The 22200-nt window shown below is 40.2% G+C and overlaps 1 protein-coding gene across 2 annotated transcripts; it reads left to right on the plus strand.

The window, feature by feature from the left end:
- The first annotated feature begins 3143 nt into the window (after nucleotides 1–3143).
- On the plus strand, nucleotides 3144–21928 carry JAM2 (junctional adhesion molecule 2). Of its 2 annotated transcripts, XM_041467277.1 has the most exons (9): nucleotides 3144–3354; nucleotides 6062–6175; nucleotides 7662–7814; nucleotides 10830–11035; nucleotides 13208–13310; nucleotides 14752–14859; nucleotides 15830–15845; nucleotides 16595–16628; nucleotides 17560–21928. In XM_041467277.1, the coding sequence occupies exons 2-9, from the start codon at nucleotides 6100–6102 to the stop codon at nucleotides 17590–17592; spliced, it is 729 nt and encodes a 242-aa protein (XP_041323211.1). In that variant the 5' UTR covers nucleotides 3144–3354; nucleotides 6062–6099; the 3' UTR covers nucleotides 17593–21928. The 2 variants fall into 2 exon arrangements, with proteins under 2 accessions (XP_041323211.1, XP_041323210.1); XM_041467276.1 differs by having other exon boundaries at nucleotides 16595–21928.
- Nucleotides 21929–22200: the final 272 nt, after the last annotated feature.

A 22200-nucleotide genomic window follows, 5' to 3' on the forward strand; every position in this document is an offset into this window, starting at 1 on the left:
GAAGGCTCTGGGAACACCTTATTGTAGCCTTTCAGTGCTTACAGGGGACTTATAAAAAAGATGTGGACAGACTTTTTAGTAGGGCCTGTAGTGGGTTAGAACAAGGGGTAATGGCTTAAACCAAAAGAGGGTTGATTCAGACTAGCTATAAGGAAGAAAGGTTTTACAGTGAGAGTGGTGAAACACTGACACACATTACCCAAAGACAGAGTGGATGCCACATCCCTGGAAACATTCGAGGTCAGGCTCTATAGGGCTCTGAGCAACCTACTCATGTTGAAGACGTTCCTGCTCATTTGTAGGGAACTAGATGACCTTTAAAGATCCCTTGCAGCACAAACCATTCTGAGATTCTATGATGATATCTTCAAACAAACAAAACTTTGAGCACTGAAAGCCCAAATGGACTCACTCAAGGCAGAAGTGAGGCACTAACTTCAACAAAAGTAATCAACTGTTAAAAGAAAGCCATAAGAATCAAGAGATTGTTAATTTGTTTGTGTCTTCAGGTCAAGACCAGATATTCATCTGTTAGGGTGTGTGCAACTCTTCCCCCATTAAGCAGGGGGAAGGGAAATTAATAATTTAGGGATGGACAAAGGAGGTCTGTGTGCTTAAGAACATCTAATCTTGCTATTTTCCTAGTTTCTGTCAGTCAAAAGAAAATTGTTTTTAACCAAGTCAAGTTTTTAAATAATCATGGAAACAGGTTCTCAGTTCTTGTCCATTTCTGCTATAGCAATTTTTCAGTTGGCTGATGCAGATGGAGGAAATAGAGTGCATTAGAAGCGTCTGTGCTGTCTTCAAAACTGGTACTAAACCAAGAGAACTTGAGATGCTTTGGGGGAAAAAAAAAAAAAAGTACACCTGTGTAAAGAAATGTGTTCAGTTGTTAAGCATTTGCTAGCCTGACATGGATTAACTGTAATACCTGTGCCCAACTCCTGGTAGCTGGGTGGGGGTTGATGTGGTTCTAGTGGTTATTTCACTTGTTCTTTCTGGAATTTCAGTGTTCCCAATACATGAGTGTGAGGAACCAATTTAATTTTGAGCTCTGTCTTAATATTATTTGAAATTACCAGAGGTGTGGGGGGAGGGGCTGTACAAGTGCAGGAGGCAGCTAGGAGAAGATGGAAAGCCCCATCTCCCAGGAGACTTTGCCTGGCAGCCATCTCACATCTCACATACAATAGGCAGTCAGTAGGAAACCACTAAGGACACTGACCTCCGGAGAGGTTCTCCAGTCAGATGGTGAAAGGACAAATGGCTGCAATAGAATGTTGGACTGGGCCAATGATCTCCTCTCAGCACTGCAGACCTTGGGAGGAGCCAGGGGTTATAAAAGTAACTATGTGAAAAGCTTTGGAGCTTTTTTGTCATTTTGCCCTGACTAGCTGGTTATTTTGCCCCCATTTTTGCCTTCACTGGCCCTTGTTTGCCCTTGCTCTCTTGCTGTCCCCCTCCCTGGCTGGGCACTTGCTGACCACTTCCTGTGTCCAGCCCTCCCACTTCATCTCCCTCCCATGCTCAAGCTGTCGCCTGTCCTGCCTGCCTGCGTTCCTGCCCAATGCTCTACCTGCTTCAACTCCCTGCCTGCCTTGTCCCTGCCTGAGCCACCCACTTCCAACTCTGCGTCGCTGATCTAGCCTGTCCCCACGGTGTCCATGACCCTGCCCAGGGTTCTGCACCTCCTGCCCGAGCCCTCTCACCTCGTGTCTGGCTGCCCGTTCATGCAGGAGCCGTGTCTTTGCTCTGGGAGTGGCAAAGGCTCCCCACGGCGGGGCGCATGCCCACACCACCTGCCAGCTGGACGTCGATGGCCCACTCTGAGGTTCTGGTGGTAACGCCCATTTTTTCTCTCAGTCGCCCCCCTCTCTTTCTCTGCCCATTCTTTTTCCTTCTCCATGTTCATTTTGTGTCTTTTCTATTCTTCCTTAGTAGGGCAACATGCTTTTCACTACCAATAAATGGTTCTCACTCGCCTATGCTTTAAAATCATTTAAAAATCGGCAATACGGACCCACATAACCCATTTATTACAATTAAATGCCCATTTTATCTTTGCTGCCTACCACCAAAAGCAAACATCAAGTCAAATGCACTGTTTACAACACAGTCCTCACTGCAGTTGTATTTATTTTTATGCTGCGAAACTGTGTAATTACTGCTTCATTTTTAAATTGTTGTCATATTTCTCTCTATCTTTCTAACGAAAAAAGGGGGAATTGTGGTGTTACATTTTAGTTAAATGGTATGCTCTGTCTCACCCCTTGAAAATGTATGGTTTATTCCAAGTCTGTGGTCCTGCCCTGAAACATCATGTGTCTGTAATCCCATTGGCCCAAGTCTGATTCTGCGCCCACTTTGAATTTCCCTCTTAAGCTGTGCGAGGGAGGCCAGACTCGCTCTTGGCCCCTTTTCTCCCTAAGCTCTCCCTCCCTCCCCCTTCCCCTCTTTTTCCTCAGAAACCTTGCTGTTCCCGGGGCTGGGACCCCAAGAAACCGTCATCTAATCAGCACCCTCAAAAGCCATGTGGAGTCTCCTTGCCTGCCTGCTGCTGCCAGCGAACTCACAGCTTAGGGGGCCCTCCGGGGACTCCCCGGGGAGCCCCCTCAAAAGAACTGCAACACTTTTCACTACCAATAAATGGTTCTCAGATATAATACCTGCCTCGTTTCATGTAATTCCATCCTCAGCCATCTGTTTTAGAAGAACCTCCTGCAGTTCCCCCTTAGTGGAAGGTAACAATGAGATATCCAAGAGTGTATGGGGATCTTTTTCTTTCTTTGAGTTAAAACTAGATAAATCTTTATTATCTTCCTTCCCATTTCAAGAAGAATTTGAGATAATTGCCAATTACACTACATATTTTTACCCTGTAGAATCTATAAGTGGTATTCTTCAGAAGATATGCATGCTTTGTAATAAGAATGTTATGGAAAATACCCTTATTGATTAATAGATGCCTCCCCAGTTATAAACAGACATTGCCATAGTATAAAATGTTTACTGTTTATATAGAACTTGTTACATGCAAATGTCATTATGCCACTGTAAAAAAAGAAATATTGCTTATTTTTTACAGATGCCAGAACCTGGAGAAAAAAGATGAACTGTTCAAGGCCAGCCCTGGTCTAGCCCTTAGTTTGTACTCTTTCTTGTAGGCAATGTCTAACTTGCACAGTGTGAGGAGGTCTCAAAAATATTGCTTGAAGCTGCCACAGCACATGTGAAATCACAAATGTTTATTGCTGAATTGTCTTTTTTTTTTTTGCTGTCCCCTTGCAGATCCTGGTGTGTCTGGAATCTCCATTGAAACAGATAACAAAAATGTAAAAGCAGAGGAGTTTAAAGGTACAGTATGGGCATTGTTGTGATAATTTTTAATATATACACAATACATGCAAACTATGTATACAGAGGATGGGCAGCTATTGAGGTTTTCTTCCTCTTTCCTGAAGGATCTTGTGCCTGCTCTCTCCACTGATTCTGCATTATCTTGATCTTGTCCCCATCTTCTCTTACTCGAGGTGGGGTTGACCTAGGTGCTCTCCAGAGATCCTTTTCAGCCTCCCCTGTTCTGTGATTCTGTGACTTGTTTGTCAGCTGCCTGGTTTCCTTCCACAGAATATTATGGGAGCTGGTGGAAAGGAGAAACATTAAATATGCTACAAGACAGAAAAGTGAGGGACTAAAGAGAACAGATATAAGTTAGTTAATTGTAAATAACAATAATTTAATGGCTATTTTTACTTGTCATTAGCTGTAATGGCTATTTACATAGTTATATATGTATATATATACGTGTCATATATAAAATAGCAAATTATTTCTGATAATGAGGTGGAGAGCTTACAGAGGCAAAAAGGAAAACCTGTTTGCTGGGTAGATGAGAAAGGGGAGTACTATAGTGTGAGGTTTGTCGGTTATGTGGGTTTGTTTTTTGAATTTGATTGGAGTAGAGAGAGCTGGGAATTTGGGATCAAAAAACTGTTCTCTGAGCTTTAAACCTTATTCAGCTTCTTGAGGTAATAATCAAATATTTTAGAGGTCTCTAAAACTGTCATCTGGACTTCTGTTAGGTATTCTTCTATTGACAGAAAGCATTTAGAGCTCAAGGCAGGCAAAAGCAGAGAGAAATGCTTCAGCTAATATTAAAGTTTGATTAAGTTCTCTTTTTGTATGGTATATGGCTTGCATTTTTTCTTTTGCTATTTGTACATTGAATGGAATCAGTTTTGCACAGCTCAGATGCCAAGCGAAGTTCTCCCTGTGTAGCAGCACTAAGGGATGGTAGAGCCCATAGACAGTTATTCCACTGAGTGCAGCTGGTCTGAAATGCATTTTCCTTTTCTCCTCTAACTCCTCTTACTGTAGAGGAGGATGGTCAGGCACTGGGACAGGCTTCCCAGGGGAGTAGTCATGGTACTAAGCCTGACAGATCTCAAGGAGCATCTAGGTGACACTCCTAGTCATGGTTTTGTTTTAGGTAGTTCTGCAAGGAGCAGAGAGTTGGGCTCACTGATTCTTAGCATTCCTTCCAACTTGAGATATTCTATAATTCTATCACCAATAATAGCCTCCAGACCAGATGTAAATCCAAATTAAATATTGTGCAGATCTCTCCAAGATTCCAGAGGGCTTTTGCAGGCCTAGCAGTACCAGTCCTGATGCACGGTATCCTGTGGACCTACCTTAATGCAAATCTGGAAAATACCTCTCCCTGACTCCATTACTATGGGAAAAAGCAGGAGAGGGGTGCTATAACTAAGGACAATTTTATTTTATGTTGTCTCTGTTCTGTGCACACTCCCTTTCTTCCATCCATTCCTTTTCTCTGAATAAGATTAGTGGGTGGGCATCAGTGCTGGGGTTTTTTTCTGAAACAAAAACGTGTGGCATGCAAGAAAGGGACAGCTCATTTGAGACAGAGGTGACTTGTTCAGCTGAGAACACTTCAGCTGAGCTGTCTCTGTGTCAGCTAATAGAGACCAGCTCATTTGACAAGCCAACTGTCACAAGGCCAGTAGCAAAAGCAAGCTAAGCTTGAATGATGGTTTTTCTTTGTTAGAAGGATACAAAAACAAAATGGGAAGGAAACTAGCAAAATCTTAAGATTCAGGAAGCCTCCACCCATACACTCAACCTGAAGTCAGGAACCTCAGACTTCCTGAGTGCACAGTATGTTTTTCAAAGCAGCCAGTGCACGTGTAACATGTTTCTGGCAAGGAATGCCCTCCTGCCTCAATTTTTCTTTCAAGTCTGGATATTTTTTTTCCCCTGTGAGGTTTCACCAAGGCTATCAGTCTGGGTTTTTGTTTCTTTTCAGAGCAGACCTAGGAAATCAGACTCTGAAGGGCAAGAGAGTAGATCTGTCTGTAGCTCTTAATTACCTTCCAGCCTCATTTGTTTAGACTGGAAAGGAGAATGATGGCTGATTATGTTTGAGCAGTGCATGTTTGCATTATGGAAGCTAGACAGGCCTTGTCAAAACTATAAAGGCTTTTGCTCTGGATATTGTGGCCTGTATAGGAAAATTAGTGGCTTACAGGTAGCAAGGTCTATATTGCATTTGTTTCTTTAACCATCTTACTAGAATATTTTTCATCTCCATTAAGTTATACATTTAAACAGAAAAGCCATTGATACTGAATTCAGAATGGTAATTCAAAAAATATGTTTATAACATGGTCAGAGTCCCTTTTTTTAGGGGCGATCTGCTCAGAAATGTTTAAACTAAAATGAAGGTAGTAATAAAAAATCAAAGTAGATATTCCCATGTTAGATGGGAAAAGTAACAAACCCTATCCAGCATGGGAATCTTCAGCATCTGAAGTTTGACCCAAAAGCCACTGAAGTATAAGAAAATTACTGTTTTATTTTTCCCCACTGTGTTTGTAAATCTGGAGAAGCATCACTTTGAGAAGTAGATCTGGCCATTGCTGACTGTACAAATTCTTTTGAAGGAGGAACATGAATTTCATGGAGCCTGAATGTATACCAACACAGTACTAAAATCTCTAATTTTCTCTTTTGTCTTCTTTTTTTTCCTTCCCTCTAGAGGCTATTCTTAGTTGCAAACACAAATTTTCGAAAGGGATGAGTTTAAGAATAGAGTGGAAGAAAATCCAGTCTCAAGGAGTCTCATTTGTCTACTACAATAGTGAATTTACAGGTACAGTACTGCAAACAGATGGTTTAACATGTCATTCTCTAGCATTACTATTGACTCTTTCTTGGGGAACAGCACCAAGAATAAGACTGAACAAGAAGGCTCTTGACTGTTCATATAGAAGAGATGTCATTTTGAGAAAGAGAATTCTTCTCAGGGGAAAAAAAAAAGGCATTTCTTTATAAAATCATCAATTATTATTTACCTTTTAATTAAGTTAAATATAATAAAATTAAAGACTAAGAAAAATGGTACTGCAGATTACTTGGGATTTTTCAAAAATGAAATTACATGTGGATGTAAACTCCCCTAAACTACTGCAGGCTCTCCACTCCTATCCTAAAAAGAGGTTTCTGAACCCTCCTGTAAAGCAGGAGGCTTAGATACGACTAATGCAGCATTTTTTATATACATAAAATATAAACTCAGCTGTGTATTATAAATGATTTGTATTCTTTTCAGAAGTAGAATTTCTCTTTGCATGTTTTGAAAAGGACTTAAGCTTTGTGTGTTGGAGAACATATGGGTCTCTGTTACATTGTACACAATAAATGAAGGTTGAGAAGTAAAATAAAAGCACAGAGATTTTGTTAATTTGTAGAGCTTGCAGATGTGTTGACCTTGATGAACTTGGTTTTTTCCTGCATGTATTTAATTTATAGAAACACTAGAACTCATGCTTCTGTGTGTGCATGTTATTTTCATAATAAGCTGTAGAATTAAAAAAACTTCTTCATTGTTAGAAGTCTGATGGCAGTATTGTTGCTAAATCCATCAAGTTTTTCTTGCCAAGTTAAAATGTCAAATATTCTGCTGGGGTCACACTCACAACTTTTTCTTTAAAGTAATTAAGTTAGTGATTGTCATGTCTCTAGTGGAAAGGGATGTCTTTCAGTCACCTCACTACTGCTATACATATTTTCTTGAAACACCTGCAGAAAAATGCATTCTATCTTCCAAGTGGATTATGTATGGCAGATGGAGCTTTTTTGAATTGAGGGTGGTTTTTTTGGACTAAATGGAAGGTTCATACTGTTTTGAGAAGGGGATTACATATTGCTCTTTGCTGATAGGTAACTAACACTGAACAAATGAGCAATAGTTTCATATACAATATGATGTAAAATATCAATAAATTGTACATGACTTCAGAATAAGCCAATGAGCCATAGATATTTGCTTCAGACTGGAAGAGGGGAAATTTAGGTTAGATATGCAGAGGAAATACAGAAACGGAAATCTTCCCTGTGAGGATGGTGAGGCACTGGCACAGATTGCCGAGAAAAGCTGTGGCTGCCCCATCCCTGGAAGTGTTCCAGATTAGGCTGGATGGGGCTTGGAACAACCTGGTCTAGTGGAAGGTGTCCCTGCCCATGGCAGTGGGGATAGAACAAGATGATCTTCAAAGTTTCTTCCAATCCAAACCATCCTGTGATTCTATGATTCTGTAAGCAAAGAGCAGAAACTTCTCTGTCTGTTCTCCCTAAAGGTGATCTTCGAGGCCGAGCAGAGATGCTGAATACAGGAATCCGAATTAGGAACGTGACTAGAAGGGATTCCGGGACCTACCGCTGTGAAATCAGTGCCAAGAGTGAAGAGGGGCAACGCCTGGGAGAGGCTACTATTACTCTCACAGTATTGGGTACAAACTTTATTACTTAGGCTTTTTAAAGAAACTGGATGATGGGGAGTTGGGATGTTGAAGGTAGGGTTGTCCACACAGTGTGTGGCTGCTGGGTTTTTGGGTGTTCTTCAGGCTGGGTTTATAAACACACTTGCATATGAACATTCTACAACATCACAAAACAGCTTAGCAAAAGTCACACTTACATTAGAAGGGGACATAACTAGGGTTTTATTAAATCAAAGTGACTTTCAGTTCTCAAAACTGAAGTCGCTCAGTGACTGAGAATCTGGATAAGATGATCACGGTGTTTGGCACTGGAAGGTCAGCATCTGTCAACACTTATCACATATTCATAAGCAAAAGTTCGTTCCAATATGCTAGTCTTGTCCTGGTTTTGGAAGGAGAGAGTTTTTGTGCAGTGACAGCCAGAGAACTGGCAATCAGTGGACTTTATTTAGAGGAGAGATGGTGGTGCCTGCTGGGAGCAGTTGTTCTTTGTGGGTCTTTGTTTTCTTTCCCAGTTAAGGAATTGATGGAAAAGTGAATGCTGAGAACATTGTTCTCACATTGGGTTTGGTATTTGTTGCACTGGATGAGTGGTAGAGGCCAATAGTTTTCCTTTTTTAGCTGTACAGGCACAAAAGAAAATACTTGCTTTTGTAGATTCTATATTTGTCCTATTAAAACTAATAATAATTGATTATTCAAAATTATACATAAAGTTTCTAAGTTCTTCATAAAAGATGATAAATGCACGAACTTCTGATTAGCATCAACAATGAGGTAACCCCACTTTCTTCTACTTTCTCAACAGCTTTCCTGTTTTAAATGTGGCTTCTTCATTTAAAGTTGAAGTCTTCAAGGGCCAAGGAGAAAGGGTGGGGGGAGGGTATGTGTTGCTTACAAACCTTTTTGAAAGATAATGTGAATTAGTATCTTATTTGGTTTTATTTCTGATTTTTATCTTAAAATCAACCAAGAAAAAACTATCAATACTAGTTAAGGTGTCAGTTGTTCTTTTAATGTTCCATGGATGCCTCTTCACCATTATTTTTCTTCTATATAATGTTAAGTACCAAAAAATAAAGAAATTCAGTTTCTTTTCTGTTCACATATTAAAAATCAAAAAAGAGATGTTCATCTTCATAGGAGAAGGAACAAATAGTTCTCCTGCATCTGTGTGGGGGAATGTTCATTTTTAATTTAAACTGGAATGTAGTAACCAATCGGTTTTGGTCCTCAGACTGGGGTTTATAAAGTGCCTATGATGACTGCTGATGTTTCTGACATTCACTTCTCAAAAATTTACTCCTTTTAATACAAAACCTCTTTTTCCTCTTCCTCACTTGCATTTTTAAATACTAGGGTATGGGAGGGGCCAATTGCTGGACTACAGATTCCAAGTTATCCCATCTCTGTCTGTGAACAAGAGGTTGCATACAAAAAAGAAAGTGAAACAAACTCTCTGGGGTTGGATGAAAATGAACAGATTGGAGACAGGATGACACAGCATATGGTGGGGGAAGGCTGGCAGTGAGCACCTCTTTCATTTTTAGTAACTCATAAATTTTACTGTGCTCTCAGTAGCAGGATTGTGCCTTCCAGCCTTTCTCCTACACTTCATTTCATTGATGTGGTAGTTATCAAATGTGCACAAGTGCTTACCTCCTCACAATGACTGTCAGCCTGCTGTCATGTTGTCATGATCCGATTAGTAAAGTTCTTAGAAATGCCCCTGCCCAAATCAAGGCACAAATGAAACCATATGTCAGTGACAATAGTATGGGGTTCATTTAATAGTAAATATTTGAGAGAAGGAGAGAGAGAGAAATAAGAAATAGGTGGGAGGGACAGAGAGTAAGAAGGACAGAATAAGGAAAATACCACCACTCCATGGATCCCAATGATGTTTCACTGATCCTCTCCAGCTGGTCTTCTTGGTGGTGAAAGTCCCCCCTGAAAGCATAGAATCTGATTGGTTAATATACACTCAGGCTAGGTAGGAAAATTCAGGCTTCTCCCTTGGGGGCAGGGGGTGTTTACCATGTCTCTTACAACAGACTGGGTTTGTTGCATCACATGCAGTCCTGTGGTACAAAGCTTCAGGAATGACTCTGGGGAGCACTTTAGGGGGCCTTTGATGGATTAAGGCACCCCCTCAGCTGCCTCTCACCTGACTGTCCTGTGGATGTGGCCTTCCCAAGGTTAGGGGTTTCATAGCCTGGTTATGTAAGGGAGGATGGGTTCCCTGCCCCGAGCAGAGGTTACAACATGCCAAAACTTCCTCCCCCACTTTGACTGGGGAGGGGAAAATCTGTGCAAACCTGCTCCTAGCAAATGGGTCAGTGGGCTACTGTGACAACTATAGCTGGTCTATAGCTGCACAGATAATTAGACCATAAGAGACACCAACTCGACCAGCCTAGCTCGTTAGAGAATAAGGAGTAATAAGTGCCCAGGTTTTAAGTTGATAGGCTGCATTCAAGTTCAAACAAGGGGACCCCAGCCAATCCCTTGGAACCAGGAATGCATCCATATCATTGGCCAGTGAGCTGGGCAGAGTTAAGACCTTTGACCAATAATATCTGTAAGTGCAGGAAATTCAAAGCCCGCACAAAGCCGGCTCACATCGATAAACTCTGGCTGTTGCTGCATGAACCTCGGTGTGTATATGTCACATTCCTGTCTCCACTATCAGTGACAGGCTACAGCCTCCCTCACCCCAAAGCAAGCCCGAGGTGATTCTTAGCACAGCTGCTGGGTTTGTCTCACATTCTTTTCTTTGTTTACTTGCTTGTTTCAGGGGATTGAAGAATGAGTTTTCACTTTATTGAATCTCAGCACTTTGACTTTCAGTCCAAAGTCCAAATCAGGTTATCTTCAGGGAGTCTTCTTTGGTTGTAGCTTCTTTATAGTTTTTGTTATAATGGGCAAAACTTTATATCAATGTTTGAGGCATGAACTATTTCAGACTCTGACACATGTGGACAGTATATGTACATGTGTAACAAGTTCAATTTCACTGTCCAGTTGCTCCAACTACTCCAGTGTGTGAGGTACCCAGCTCCGCAATGACAGGAACGGTTGTGCAGATGAGTTGTAAGGAAAATGAGGGCTCCCCTCCATCTGAGTACCAGTGGTACAAGAATGGTGTTGCCTTGCTGGAGAAGACAGGAACAGGAAGTGCTAGAGCAGCAAATATAACTTACACCATGAATAAAAAGTCTGGCACTCTGGTAAGTGTAATAACCAGCTCTTTCATAGACAGCTATCAAGGAGACCAAATTTACTGTTCAGTAAAATGATGCATGGGGGTCTAAATCCAAAAATTCACAAGGTCTTTGTTGGAGGTTAGTGTCATGCTGAAATGTGCTGAGAAATGTACAAGGTGGTTTCTGCCTCAAACTAGTGACAAGCCATAGACATTGAATGATACACACAAACTGGGTGAGGTACAAGGCTGCAGTACTGATAACTGAGTATCTGGAAATACATGACAAATTTTACCTTGTCAGTTGGCAAACTTGTGTCAGGTGCAAATGAGGTTTTGGTATGGTAACAGAGATATGTTTGACAGAACCTTAAAATTTGGAATAGTAGCTTCATACAATTCAAGGGGAGTGCAGCACTCAGGGCAGTACAGGATCTCTGAAATCCAGTGCCATTTACAAGTTCCCATCCAAGCCCTGTGAAGTCAGGAAGAATGAGTTGGGACTGTAAGTAAGCTTAGTTCTTCATTTTAGTTGTAGTTTGTTTTGTGGGTTGTGGTGTTGGATTTTATTTTCCTTCAGAGCTGGCTGTCTCTGTCATTCTTCCCCCATTAGCTGATCCTTCAAAAGAACTTGAAGCTACTTAGGGAGCTGAGATTTTTCAGAAGTAAAGAGTTGTTCTAAGAACACTACTCTTGTGCAAAATCAAACATGGAAACTGAAGTATGACTAAGCATTCAGATGTTCTGAATGCTCATCATGGAAATCAGGTGTAGTACTCAAACTTACTAATCACTTCTGAAAATATCAAAGTATAGCATACATTAAAAGAAACCGTTAACAAGTCTAATAATTAAGAAAATAGAAATACTGGAATTGTCATGAGGTCAGTTTCTATCCATCTCTTTGTTACAGATCAAGTTAGAGCTTTAGAAAAGCCCTGCCTTAGGCTTAGACTTTTTGCAGCAGCTCTACTTAGGTGACCTGCACCTAAATCGCTCTGGCTCACAAGTTCTTAAGAGTGGACAGTTAGGTCTATTATAAAATGAGTTACTTATTGAATTGGCAGAAAGTAACAGACAAGAGGCCTTAAACAGTTACTTAATACACAGTGTAAAATAAAAGAACTACTAGTAGATTACATAAAACAGTGCATGACATTAAGGTACCTATATTACAGCTAGCAAGGGAATAGTATAGGTTAGGAGTCAATGTAACTTACCATCAAATTGCTGATAGCGTACACAGAGTCCTTACAGCCCCCAGGAGAGTAACCACAAAGTGGGGTCCTGACTTTGGGGGGGAGACCCCACACATTTCCAGGGAATGCGCAGATTTCTGCTTTGTGAAAATATGGTGTAGCTGTTATAGTTTGTAAAGTGAAGTGTATGTCAGTCAGAAATTCCAGCTTTGTCTTCCCACATCTGCTTCCACAGCACGATGTTTACTGTCAGCTGAAAGCATCAATCCCATGGTGATGAAATAATTCACTACAAGATAAACTGTCCTGATTGAGTTACTTCACCAAGGCTCATGTGAGGCTCATGTGAGAGCAAGATGCTCTGAGTTATTGCACCAACAAGCAACAGACAAGCTCTTCTGTGGTGGGGGGAAATGTCCTGCTACCCTCTCATTTTCATTTCATTTTCATTTTTACAGTAGTAGTATTTGATAAATAGTATGGTTTAGCATTTCTCTGTTGGAAGAAGACAAAGTGCATTTTTAGAGGGTTGAGAACCACCCAAACAACTCTTTACTTCTGAAAAATTTCAGTTGACAATGCATCATAAGTAGTATGTGTCAAGTTTTTTGAAGGATCTGTTAATGGGGTTGTTGTTTTGACAAAATGAAGAAACTATTTCAGGTATTCTGAAATTAGAGCATATCTAAAAAAGTGGATATTATTGGAAAGTTCTGGTCCACTGAAAATTGATTTCTTTGTAGATACACTCCACTGAGTTAATGTCCATCTAAAGGAACCTCTTAGGCAACAAGCAGAAGTTGAAGGACCAGGGAATGTGACTAGGGAGCTGTTACAAAGTTGAAATGGACCAGAATTTCTTACTTGCTTTCAGGGGTTTTGGGTTTCATTTGTTTAAAACAAACAAATCTACACTGACATGTCAAAATTTCTGTTCTACAGGATTCCCCACCCCCCCCGCCCCATTCTGATAATGGTTTTGGACTCTTTCTTAACAGCTGTTTAATACAGTTACAAAGAATGACACTGGAGAGTATTTCTGTGAAGCCTCCAATGGGATTGGATTATCTCAGAAATGCTCAGTGAAGCGAATGCAAGTTGGTATGTGTTAAAGAAAAGTATGGTGGAAAACAGTCTTGCAGTAGGATTTATGTAATTGCATGGTATAACTAAGAATCTAAGACCAGATTGAATTAAATATTTTTATTTGATTATGGCATTTGGGGGGAGGAGAAATAATAAGTTCCTTATCGCAGTAATTAGCTTTTTGATTGCTAAACACTGAACTTCACAGAAAAGCATCAGTCAGAGGAGAACTTTAATATTTCCAAATGCTTTTGTGGAAGGCTTACAGAAGAGTGGGCCAGTCCACTGGGGTGGTTTTTTTTACACAAAGCCTCCCTTTTGGGATTCATTCATGGGAAATCTTAATGTAACAGTCTGTAATAACCCAAAATTATATGTGAGGGGTTTTTTTTTGCAAAATATACAACTGGTTCTTGCAGATATCACAGGAAAGCAAATGGTAACAAATCCTAATAACTACTGCAGGGAAGATCCTGTCCAAGTGTTCCATAAAGAAGTACATGGTACTGCAAAGTTCCATATGGTGCTTTCATGGAACTTAGCTGAAAATCACTGTGTCATGGGTTTTAATGCATTCTTGGTGGATTATGAGCACATGTTCCTCAAGCTAGTGAGATAGAATCACTTTGTGAAAATATGCTTAAGTCTTAAATTGCTGTCAGCTTAAATTGTACAAAAATTTGTTAAGTTTTGGGGTAAAAATCTCAACGATATACTAAAATATGCTTGAAGTTGGGATCCAAATAATTGGAAACATAAAAAAAAAAAAAAAAAAACTATGAAAATGTTTCTGCTACTTGATAATTTTGGTTTCCCTAAAATGAATGATAGTCTGAAGCTCTTAGTGAGTATATCAGGATATGGGTGTGGTCTTTGTCATGGTTGAAGTCAAACCTTCAAAATAAAAATGGCCAGATGTTTTAGCAGCCTGGTGTAGAGTTTAATTTCAGGGAACTCAGCTTTATTGTGTTGTATTTTAAAAGCCTTGCCATTTAAAATCATTGCATTTCAAAAAACTCATTTGAAGAGTTCTTTAGAAGTGGAATTTAATTGCCATCAGTTGTTTCAGTTGTGTTAAGCAAATTAACTATATGAAAAAACTTGCTTTAACACTTAGAAAGATTTCAAGATGTTTTTCCTCAGAGACATATGACTTGGGTAATACTTATTTGGGGTAGATATGATAAGCAATATGTATCCCTTGGTCCTTCTTATTCTTTCCTTACTTTTGACTCAAACTAAGCAGTTGATGTGTACCAAGCACTTCTGTTAAAGTAGCTGTGGCACATTAGTGCTTTTTTACTGCTGAAATACATCTAACTGTCACTAATTAATTTATGCATCTCAGGCCAAAACCCACCTATAGATACAAAAATGCCTGTGGTAATTAGGGAAAAATCCAGCCAGTGGAATTTTCTACAATTTAGAACACAGGACTTCTGCTTTATAATTACAGATGACCTTAATGTAAGCGGTATCATTGTGGCTGTAGTACTTGTGGCTCTGGTGATAGTGCTGTGTGGCCTTGGAGTATTCTATGCCCAAAAAAAGGGCTACTTTGCAAGTAAGTAGAATAAAATCACTCCTTCCTCAAGTCAAAAAATGTCTTTATTTAGCAGTGTTTCCATGACACTCTGTCTTGCCCAGAGAAGCTGTGGATGCCCCATCCCTAGAAGTGTTCAAGGACAGGTTGGAGGGAGTCTTGAGCAACCAGATCTAGTGGAAGGTGTCCCTGCTTATGGCAGGGAGTTGGAACCAGATGATCTTTAAGGTCCCCTCCTACCCAAACAATTCCATGATTTTATGATTCTGATGATGTCCTCCTTTCCATGAAGGTTCTAACTCCATGGTACTAAAGCTGGAGAGCATTAAAACAGCAACATTTTGTGCAGACATTTTTATTCTGCCAACATCTACTGCAAAAGGTACTTTGAAAACGACATAGAGATGTTTGCGCAGTTGCTTAAGGCTATGAAACAACAACCTAGGGAAAGCAACGTGCCTGACTCTGGTTCTTGGAACCTCTGCACCCTTGTTTTGATAAGGAATCCATAAGAAAGCCAAAATAAAATTAAACCTGTTTTAGTCAACCGTGCCTGACCAACTAAGTTCTGATGAAAGCAAAACTAAATTAACTGTCTTCTTCCTCTGGGTCATGGAAAAAGTTTGCTTTTAGGGATTGCTGCATAAAGCTTGACATCCAGCAACCCTCTCTGTAGCATATACATTGGTTACCTATAGGCTTGAACACAGCAAAAACAGATGCCAAACATTGGGGTCTGAAAAGGTCAGCTGCCTGAAATTACCAGAGGCTACAGAGCTGCTCGTTAGAGTTCACTTGGAGTTTCATTTACACTTGAAGCCTAATCTTTCTTCAGCCTAAACTCACTACACCAAAAAGAGACATTTGGTTCAGAAACTCCTTCTAGAAACTGAAGAGCTAACTATTCTAGGAATAACTATTTCAAAGAACTTTAAAACAGGTAAGGAAACTGTTCTTGTGCTAATTTTTTTTTTTTTCCTTTCTTTTTCAGAGGAAAGTTCTTCCCAGTAAGTATGCATGTAGTACATAAATCACTGCAAACCTCATTTACATTTCAGATGATTTAGTAACTATAATGATTTTTACAGCCTTTCTAACATGATTTTTGTGCAATAGCTTTCTTGACGCTGAGATAAACCTGATCCTACACACTAGCTGGTTTTCTTAATAGAAACCAGTGTGCTGGTCAGAAAGTGAATCATTACATTACTGTGGTAAATACAGAGATGTGTCTTTTTACATAATTACAGCTTACACTTCTTACTCAGCTATTCATGTGTCTCCTCTTCAAACTAGACAAAAGACAATCAGAACCAAATTGAACTGCTCTCATATCCTTATCTACAAGTCATTTCAGGAAGTGTTCTTTAAAAATATAACTGGTAGAAACTTTCTGACAGTGCCAGCTGTATTCCTTTGATATGGATTTATTTCACTCAAATTTCTTAATAGTAAGTCAGAATTCCTCAAGCTGTTTTAGTTCTGGCCATGAGCTAGACAAAAAGTGTTAACTGGAAGACTTGGAAAGTCGAGCTAGAGAAGGTGTTTGACAGTGGTTTATGAGATAATGGCTTATATCTAAAAGCATTCAATGGATTTGTTATCGTAAGTTTTTTCTAAGAGGAGGGGAAAAAATCCCTGAGGATTGCTGGAAATCTGGAAAAATGCATTCATATATCAGGCTCCTAAAGAGCCAACAAGCCAACACCAGAAAAGTCGCTATTTAACCTGTATTCCTTTCCTGCTCTGTTAACAGAAAGAAGATGAACTATCAATCTACAAGTGAAAAGGCAAGGCTTTTGTGTTCACTAGTGTGTTTTAAATGCTTTAAATATCTTCAAAGTTCCTTAGATCTGTAATGTCTTTTCATATATACAAACTCTTCACTCCTGCTGTGCCCGTACCTGGTGACACATTATCTGTCTGCATTTACAGCTTCCTATTGCATGGTCTTAAGTGTAACGCAGCTGCAGCACTTTGCTCCATACTTTGCATCTTCTTGTACATATTGATTAACTAACTGAGACACAGTCCAAGACAGCAATGAGAGAAAGATTGGGCCCTAACTCTTATAAGAATAATGTGGGTCAAAAGCCTTGACTAAATATGGAAGCTGAATTTACTACTTCTACGCCCACTTCCTTGAGTCAGCTCAAAGGGCTTTAACTACATCTACATCATTTCAGCTTTTCACATTGGTGCAAAAGGAATAAAACTTCAACAAGGAGTGACTTAATATCACTATCTACAGTTTAAGGACAAGAGGAGTTAAAGTAGCATGAGTAATACCGATGTAACTTTAAAAGATCACTGAACGACACCCATTTTCTTAATCAAAACAAAACATACTAAATTGCATAAGCTTAATCCTTGACCTAGTATGTATATAAGAAATTTCCTGAAACCAGCTATCTGTTTGCTCTGAGTGAGAAAGATAAAGCTTTGAAGAGCTATGGTATCTGTTTATCATTGTTAATGCACTTAAAAATCAGATGCTCTGAACAGAGCTGTTTGATACCTGTATTTATGAATAGGTTGCTACTTCTGTGTAGAGTGCATTTTGTAGACCTCCTGTCTCAGAAAAGAACATTTACTAACAGTACATCAGACACATTTCTTGTCAAGCTCAGTGCCTTAGTTTCTTCTGAAATGTACACTAAATATTAACCTGCTTAAAGTCTTTGAACTGTTATTTATTGTAACCTTGTTTGCTTCATTTAGGATTTCAAGCATACCAAGTCCTTTGTTATTTAGAAGATTTCAGCCTCTGTGAGGGACATCAAATTACTACTTGTTATACAAAAGTATCAATGTCCTGATTTCAGCTGGGATAATTTTCTTCATAGTAGCTGTGTTTTGGATTTAATATGAGAATAAAGTTGATAACACACTGATGTTTTAGTTGCTGCTGAGTAGTGCTTACTCCAAGTCAAGGAGTCCTCAGATTTCCATGGTCTTCCAGTGAGGAGGTGCAAAAGAAGCAGGGACAGAGCACAGCTGGGACAGCTGATCTGAGTTGTCCAGAGGGATATGCATAGAATCACAGAATCATCAAATAAGCTGAGTTGGAAGGGACCCATCAGGATCATGAAGTCCAACACCTGGCCCTGCACAGGACACCCCAAGAATCACACCATGTGCCTGTCACATTGTCCAAACGCTTCTGGAACTCAAACAGGCTTGGTGCTTGGTGACTGCCTCCATGCCAGAACATCACGCCCAGTATTAAAACTGGGGAAGTTGGCCAGGAGGAGCCAGCTGCTGCTGGGGGACAGGCTGGTCATCAGTCAGTAAGAGGTGAGAAACTGTTGTGCATCACTTGCCTTTCTTGGGCTTTACTCCTCTCTCCTTTTCACTACAATTCATATTATTGTTGTTATTATTGTCATTAGTATTATTAGTATTTTATATTACTTTGTTTCAATTATTAAACTGTTGTTCTCTCAACCCACCAGTTTTACTTTTTTTTCCCCCAGTTTTCCCACTGGGCTGGGGTGGAGACAGTGAGCAAGCAGCCACATGGGGCTTGGCTGCTGGCTGAGCTGCTGGCAGTTCTTTTTGGCACCCAGTGTGCGACTCAAAAGGTTGAGATAAAAGCAGATCTGACTAGAGCATGTTAGAACAAGTTTGTTATAAGCCTTCATTGTATTGGTTTACTAGTTTGCTGGCCACCATATTGACTCATTTGCTCTAGGCCTGGGCTAAGGTTACCACTGTGTTGTTCTGTATTGTACTGGCTTGTGAAATGATAAAATGGCTGTTCATGAGCCTGTCTGGTGCGTGTCCCCACTGTCCTTTGGGAGCCATCTGGTGGAAACTATCCACAGTTACATCTACTGCCTTTTACCCTCAGAGAGCCAACCCACGGCAAAAACACCTTCCTTCCCCTCCAGGATGATTACAATAGCATTTGAGAATTTTGAAGACTTCACATATCCTGTGACTACCCTTGAAACCAACCTGGTCCTTTTGGTAACAATCAGTATGTTGCATATGGTTTAGGCCTTCTTTAGGGTTAAGAAAAGATCTGTGGCAACCAAAACCCCACCAACATGTATTGTACCTACAAAAACTTCAGTAACAGGTCAACAAGAGGCAACCACTCAATCCTTATTTCTGAGTGAGCTGAAGGATATACACAAGTATTTCAGCTGTTGTCCTGATGAGCATACTACCAGCTAGCTGTTCCAATGCTGGGATAATGGGACTAACAGACTGGAATTAGAGGGCAGGAATCACTTTGTAAGAAAACAAGCATTTACAAACTGATGGCAACAGAGACATAAGTCCCCAACCACTGGAAGCGAGTCCTGTCAAGCCTGAAGGACAGGTATCCTTACAAGAATGATACTACATGTCACCATGCAAGTAGAAGATATCCAATACTTGAGGGAATTGGCCATGCTAGAGATTTATTTTGACCTGGACAATACAAGGTTTCCCACAGATCGACCAATTCCTCTGCATATGACCCATGTGGTGGAAGTTTGTAGAGTGTACCAAGACACACACCAACCCACTGATGTTAATCTGAAAAGACATCACACCACCATCTGTGGATACAGTGGCTTGCCATTGCTGGGAATTTGAAGACCTCTTTTCCTCTCATCTGTAGAGAAACTATCAGATAAACTGTCCTAGAAGTTTCAGCAGTTCAAGAGGTTATGTTCTATTCCTCTTCTCTACAGACCCATGCTAATGAGAGTAAGTGTTGGCTCAAGAGGGAGGATATGGAAGGTACACACCATGGGATACTCTGGGAGTTTAGCTGAGAGACCACAGAGAAGGCATGAAGAATTGGGATGGGAGACCTACCTTGACCCTAGAGACATGAATTGTAAGGAAAACAATCCCAAATGGGGGTTCTTCCAGGAAAGCTGCTACTCCCATCTCCAGTGGATGGTTTCCCAGGCAGAGTGGAAGGGCTGAATTTCCTCCTGATCCTATGGAAAGAAATTCTAATCCATTTCTTCAAAAAGTAAGAATGCAGGTTTAGATGTGGATTTTTTGAAAATGCATACTCCAAACTAGTCTGACTGTAAGCCCTCTTTATCAAGTGATTCAGAAGAATGATTTCACATGGGGCCCTGAGCAACACCAAGCTTTTGACCAGAATAAACTAGAAATACTTGGAAAACAGTCACAGACACTTGGGCCAAGGAACATGGCATTTAGTGGGTATATTGTGTCATGCACCAGCTGAGAAAACCACATGATCCAATGGACTGTGAGACTACACTGAGAGCAATGGCCAGGGGGAACCTTCAAACATGGGGATGCACATTGGCAAAGACCACCTGGTGAATGGGCACTAGAAGATCTGCCAAGTGGGCTGGTTCTGCCCAATCAAAACTTTTCCTGTAGGTGAGAATAAAATTCCTGTAGTGCATATGAAAACTGTCCTGCAGAAGACAGTCTGGGTTGTGCCTGCCTTGGACAAAGACAAACTCTTCTGTGGAATTGTTTCTGCTGAAGGACTTGGGCACACTTTTTAAGACAGGAGGATGGGCAAGTCTGGTTTGTGCATTGAGTGATGTTAATTTCTGTGTAATGCTGTGTATTAGCACTTCTACGTCAACTGCATGCCTACAATTACACTGGGCACCTCATGGTGCCTGTCTCCACCCCTCCAGTTTTGGGGATCTGAACCCAGCTCCCCTGAACTGCCATATTAAGAATGAACTTTGATGTAACTGAACAAGCAGAGCAGTGACGGAATCAGAACTGGCTTCAACATGCAACAATCCAACACCAGACACCCTCTTTCCTGTGACTGTCATAAGCCAAAAGTCATGGACTGAATGAATTCAGTAGACTTCTACTGGGATTGTCTATAGATTAAGGAAATGGTATCTGTGTGTGCATCTATAAAAAGATGGGAAAGGTGCTGGTATATTGGGAAGTGTGGGATTCTGCGTGACATAAAACAGATGATACTTTTCTGGTTTCAGCTGAGAGTTAATTTTCTTCCTAGTAGCTGGTATAGAGCTGGGTTTTTTTTTAATTAGTATTAGAATAATGTCAATAACATAATAATGTTTCAGTTGTTGCTCAGTAGTACTTACCCCAAATCAAAGACTTTTCAGTGTCTGATGCTCTGCCAGTGAGAAGGTGCTCAGGGAACAGGGCCAGGACCCTGACCTGAACTGGGCAAAGGGATAAAACATGATGCCCAGTATTTAAGCTGGGGGGAAGTTGGCTGGGAGGGGCCATTTGCTGCTGGGGAACAGGCTGGGCATCAGTCAGTGAGTGGTGATGAGCACTTGTGCTCCTCAGGTTTTCTTTCTCTCTCTTTTTCCCATATTTTTACTTTGGTTCAATTATTTAAGTGCTTTATCTCAACCCACTAATTTTGTTTCTAATTCCCTTCCCTACAGTAGGGGGAGGTGATGGAGTGAGCCAGAGTCTATGGGATGCTTAGTTGCCAGCTAGGGTTAAACCAAAACATCAAGTGATCTTTTGACCTCTGCTCTGTAAATATTGTTTCCATGTCTTACATGCTGACAATAGAAACTGCCAATATTTAGTCAACCTAGCTGTGATGGCATTTCAAAAAAACCCAACCCCCAAATAAACTTAAAGACAAATTAACTCGTATATTCTATTTAGTTCTGTATGAAAGCTTCTCATTTTGTTCATACGTACATGCAGCAATACAAGATTCACTCTTGCAGCTTGGAACAATCTATTCAAATAACTTTCATAACGACCTCACTACTTGTCTCTCAGCCATTGTCAGGGCTCAATTTCTCCTGCAATTCTGATTTACTAGGACTTAAGAGATGATTTTGGCAAATCTGATACAGTTTCAAAGTGTGTAGAAGTAACCTCACTATGCTGACAAAATAAATCTTCCTGTAACAAAAGCTCAAGCAGTGTTTCAGTGTTTAATGTGGAAATCTCTCTCTGTAGACTGCGTATATAGTTTCATTCTAAAGAAAAATCATGTCAGTACAATTCAAACTGTAGTATGAAGACTCTTAACTGTCAAAGTGTTTATGTAGTTTCTCAGATATAATTATTATAAATAAATAGCTCCTCAGAAGCTAAAGTGTTTGTGTCAATAGTTCAGTCACAGAAATTCACACCTTACAACCTCTTTAGCAGATTTCATTTTCTTCATCACATTTATGTTCATTGATGCAGTGTAGCATTAGGGCATTTGTGCCTATGCTTTTGACTGTGCACCTCCATCACCAGTGTAGAGGTTTGCTACAGACTTAAGGTTCATGGAGATTGTTTTTTCTGCAGAAGCTTTTTGGATAAACTCAACAGAACGAACAGTTCCTTCCTGGTATATCATTACAAGTGTTATAATACCTAAGCATTGAAACACAGCACACAAAGGTATTTTGCAGTTAA

The sequence above is a fragment of the Pyrgilauda ruficollis genome, unplaced genomic scaffold (assembly GCF_017590135.1).
Source record: "Pyrgilauda ruficollis isolate IOZ18807 unplaced genomic scaffold, ASM1759013v1 scaffold204, whole genome shotgun sequence".
NCBI lineage: Eukaryota > Metazoa > Chordata > Aves > Passeriformes > Passeridae > Pyrgilauda > Pyrgilauda ruficollis.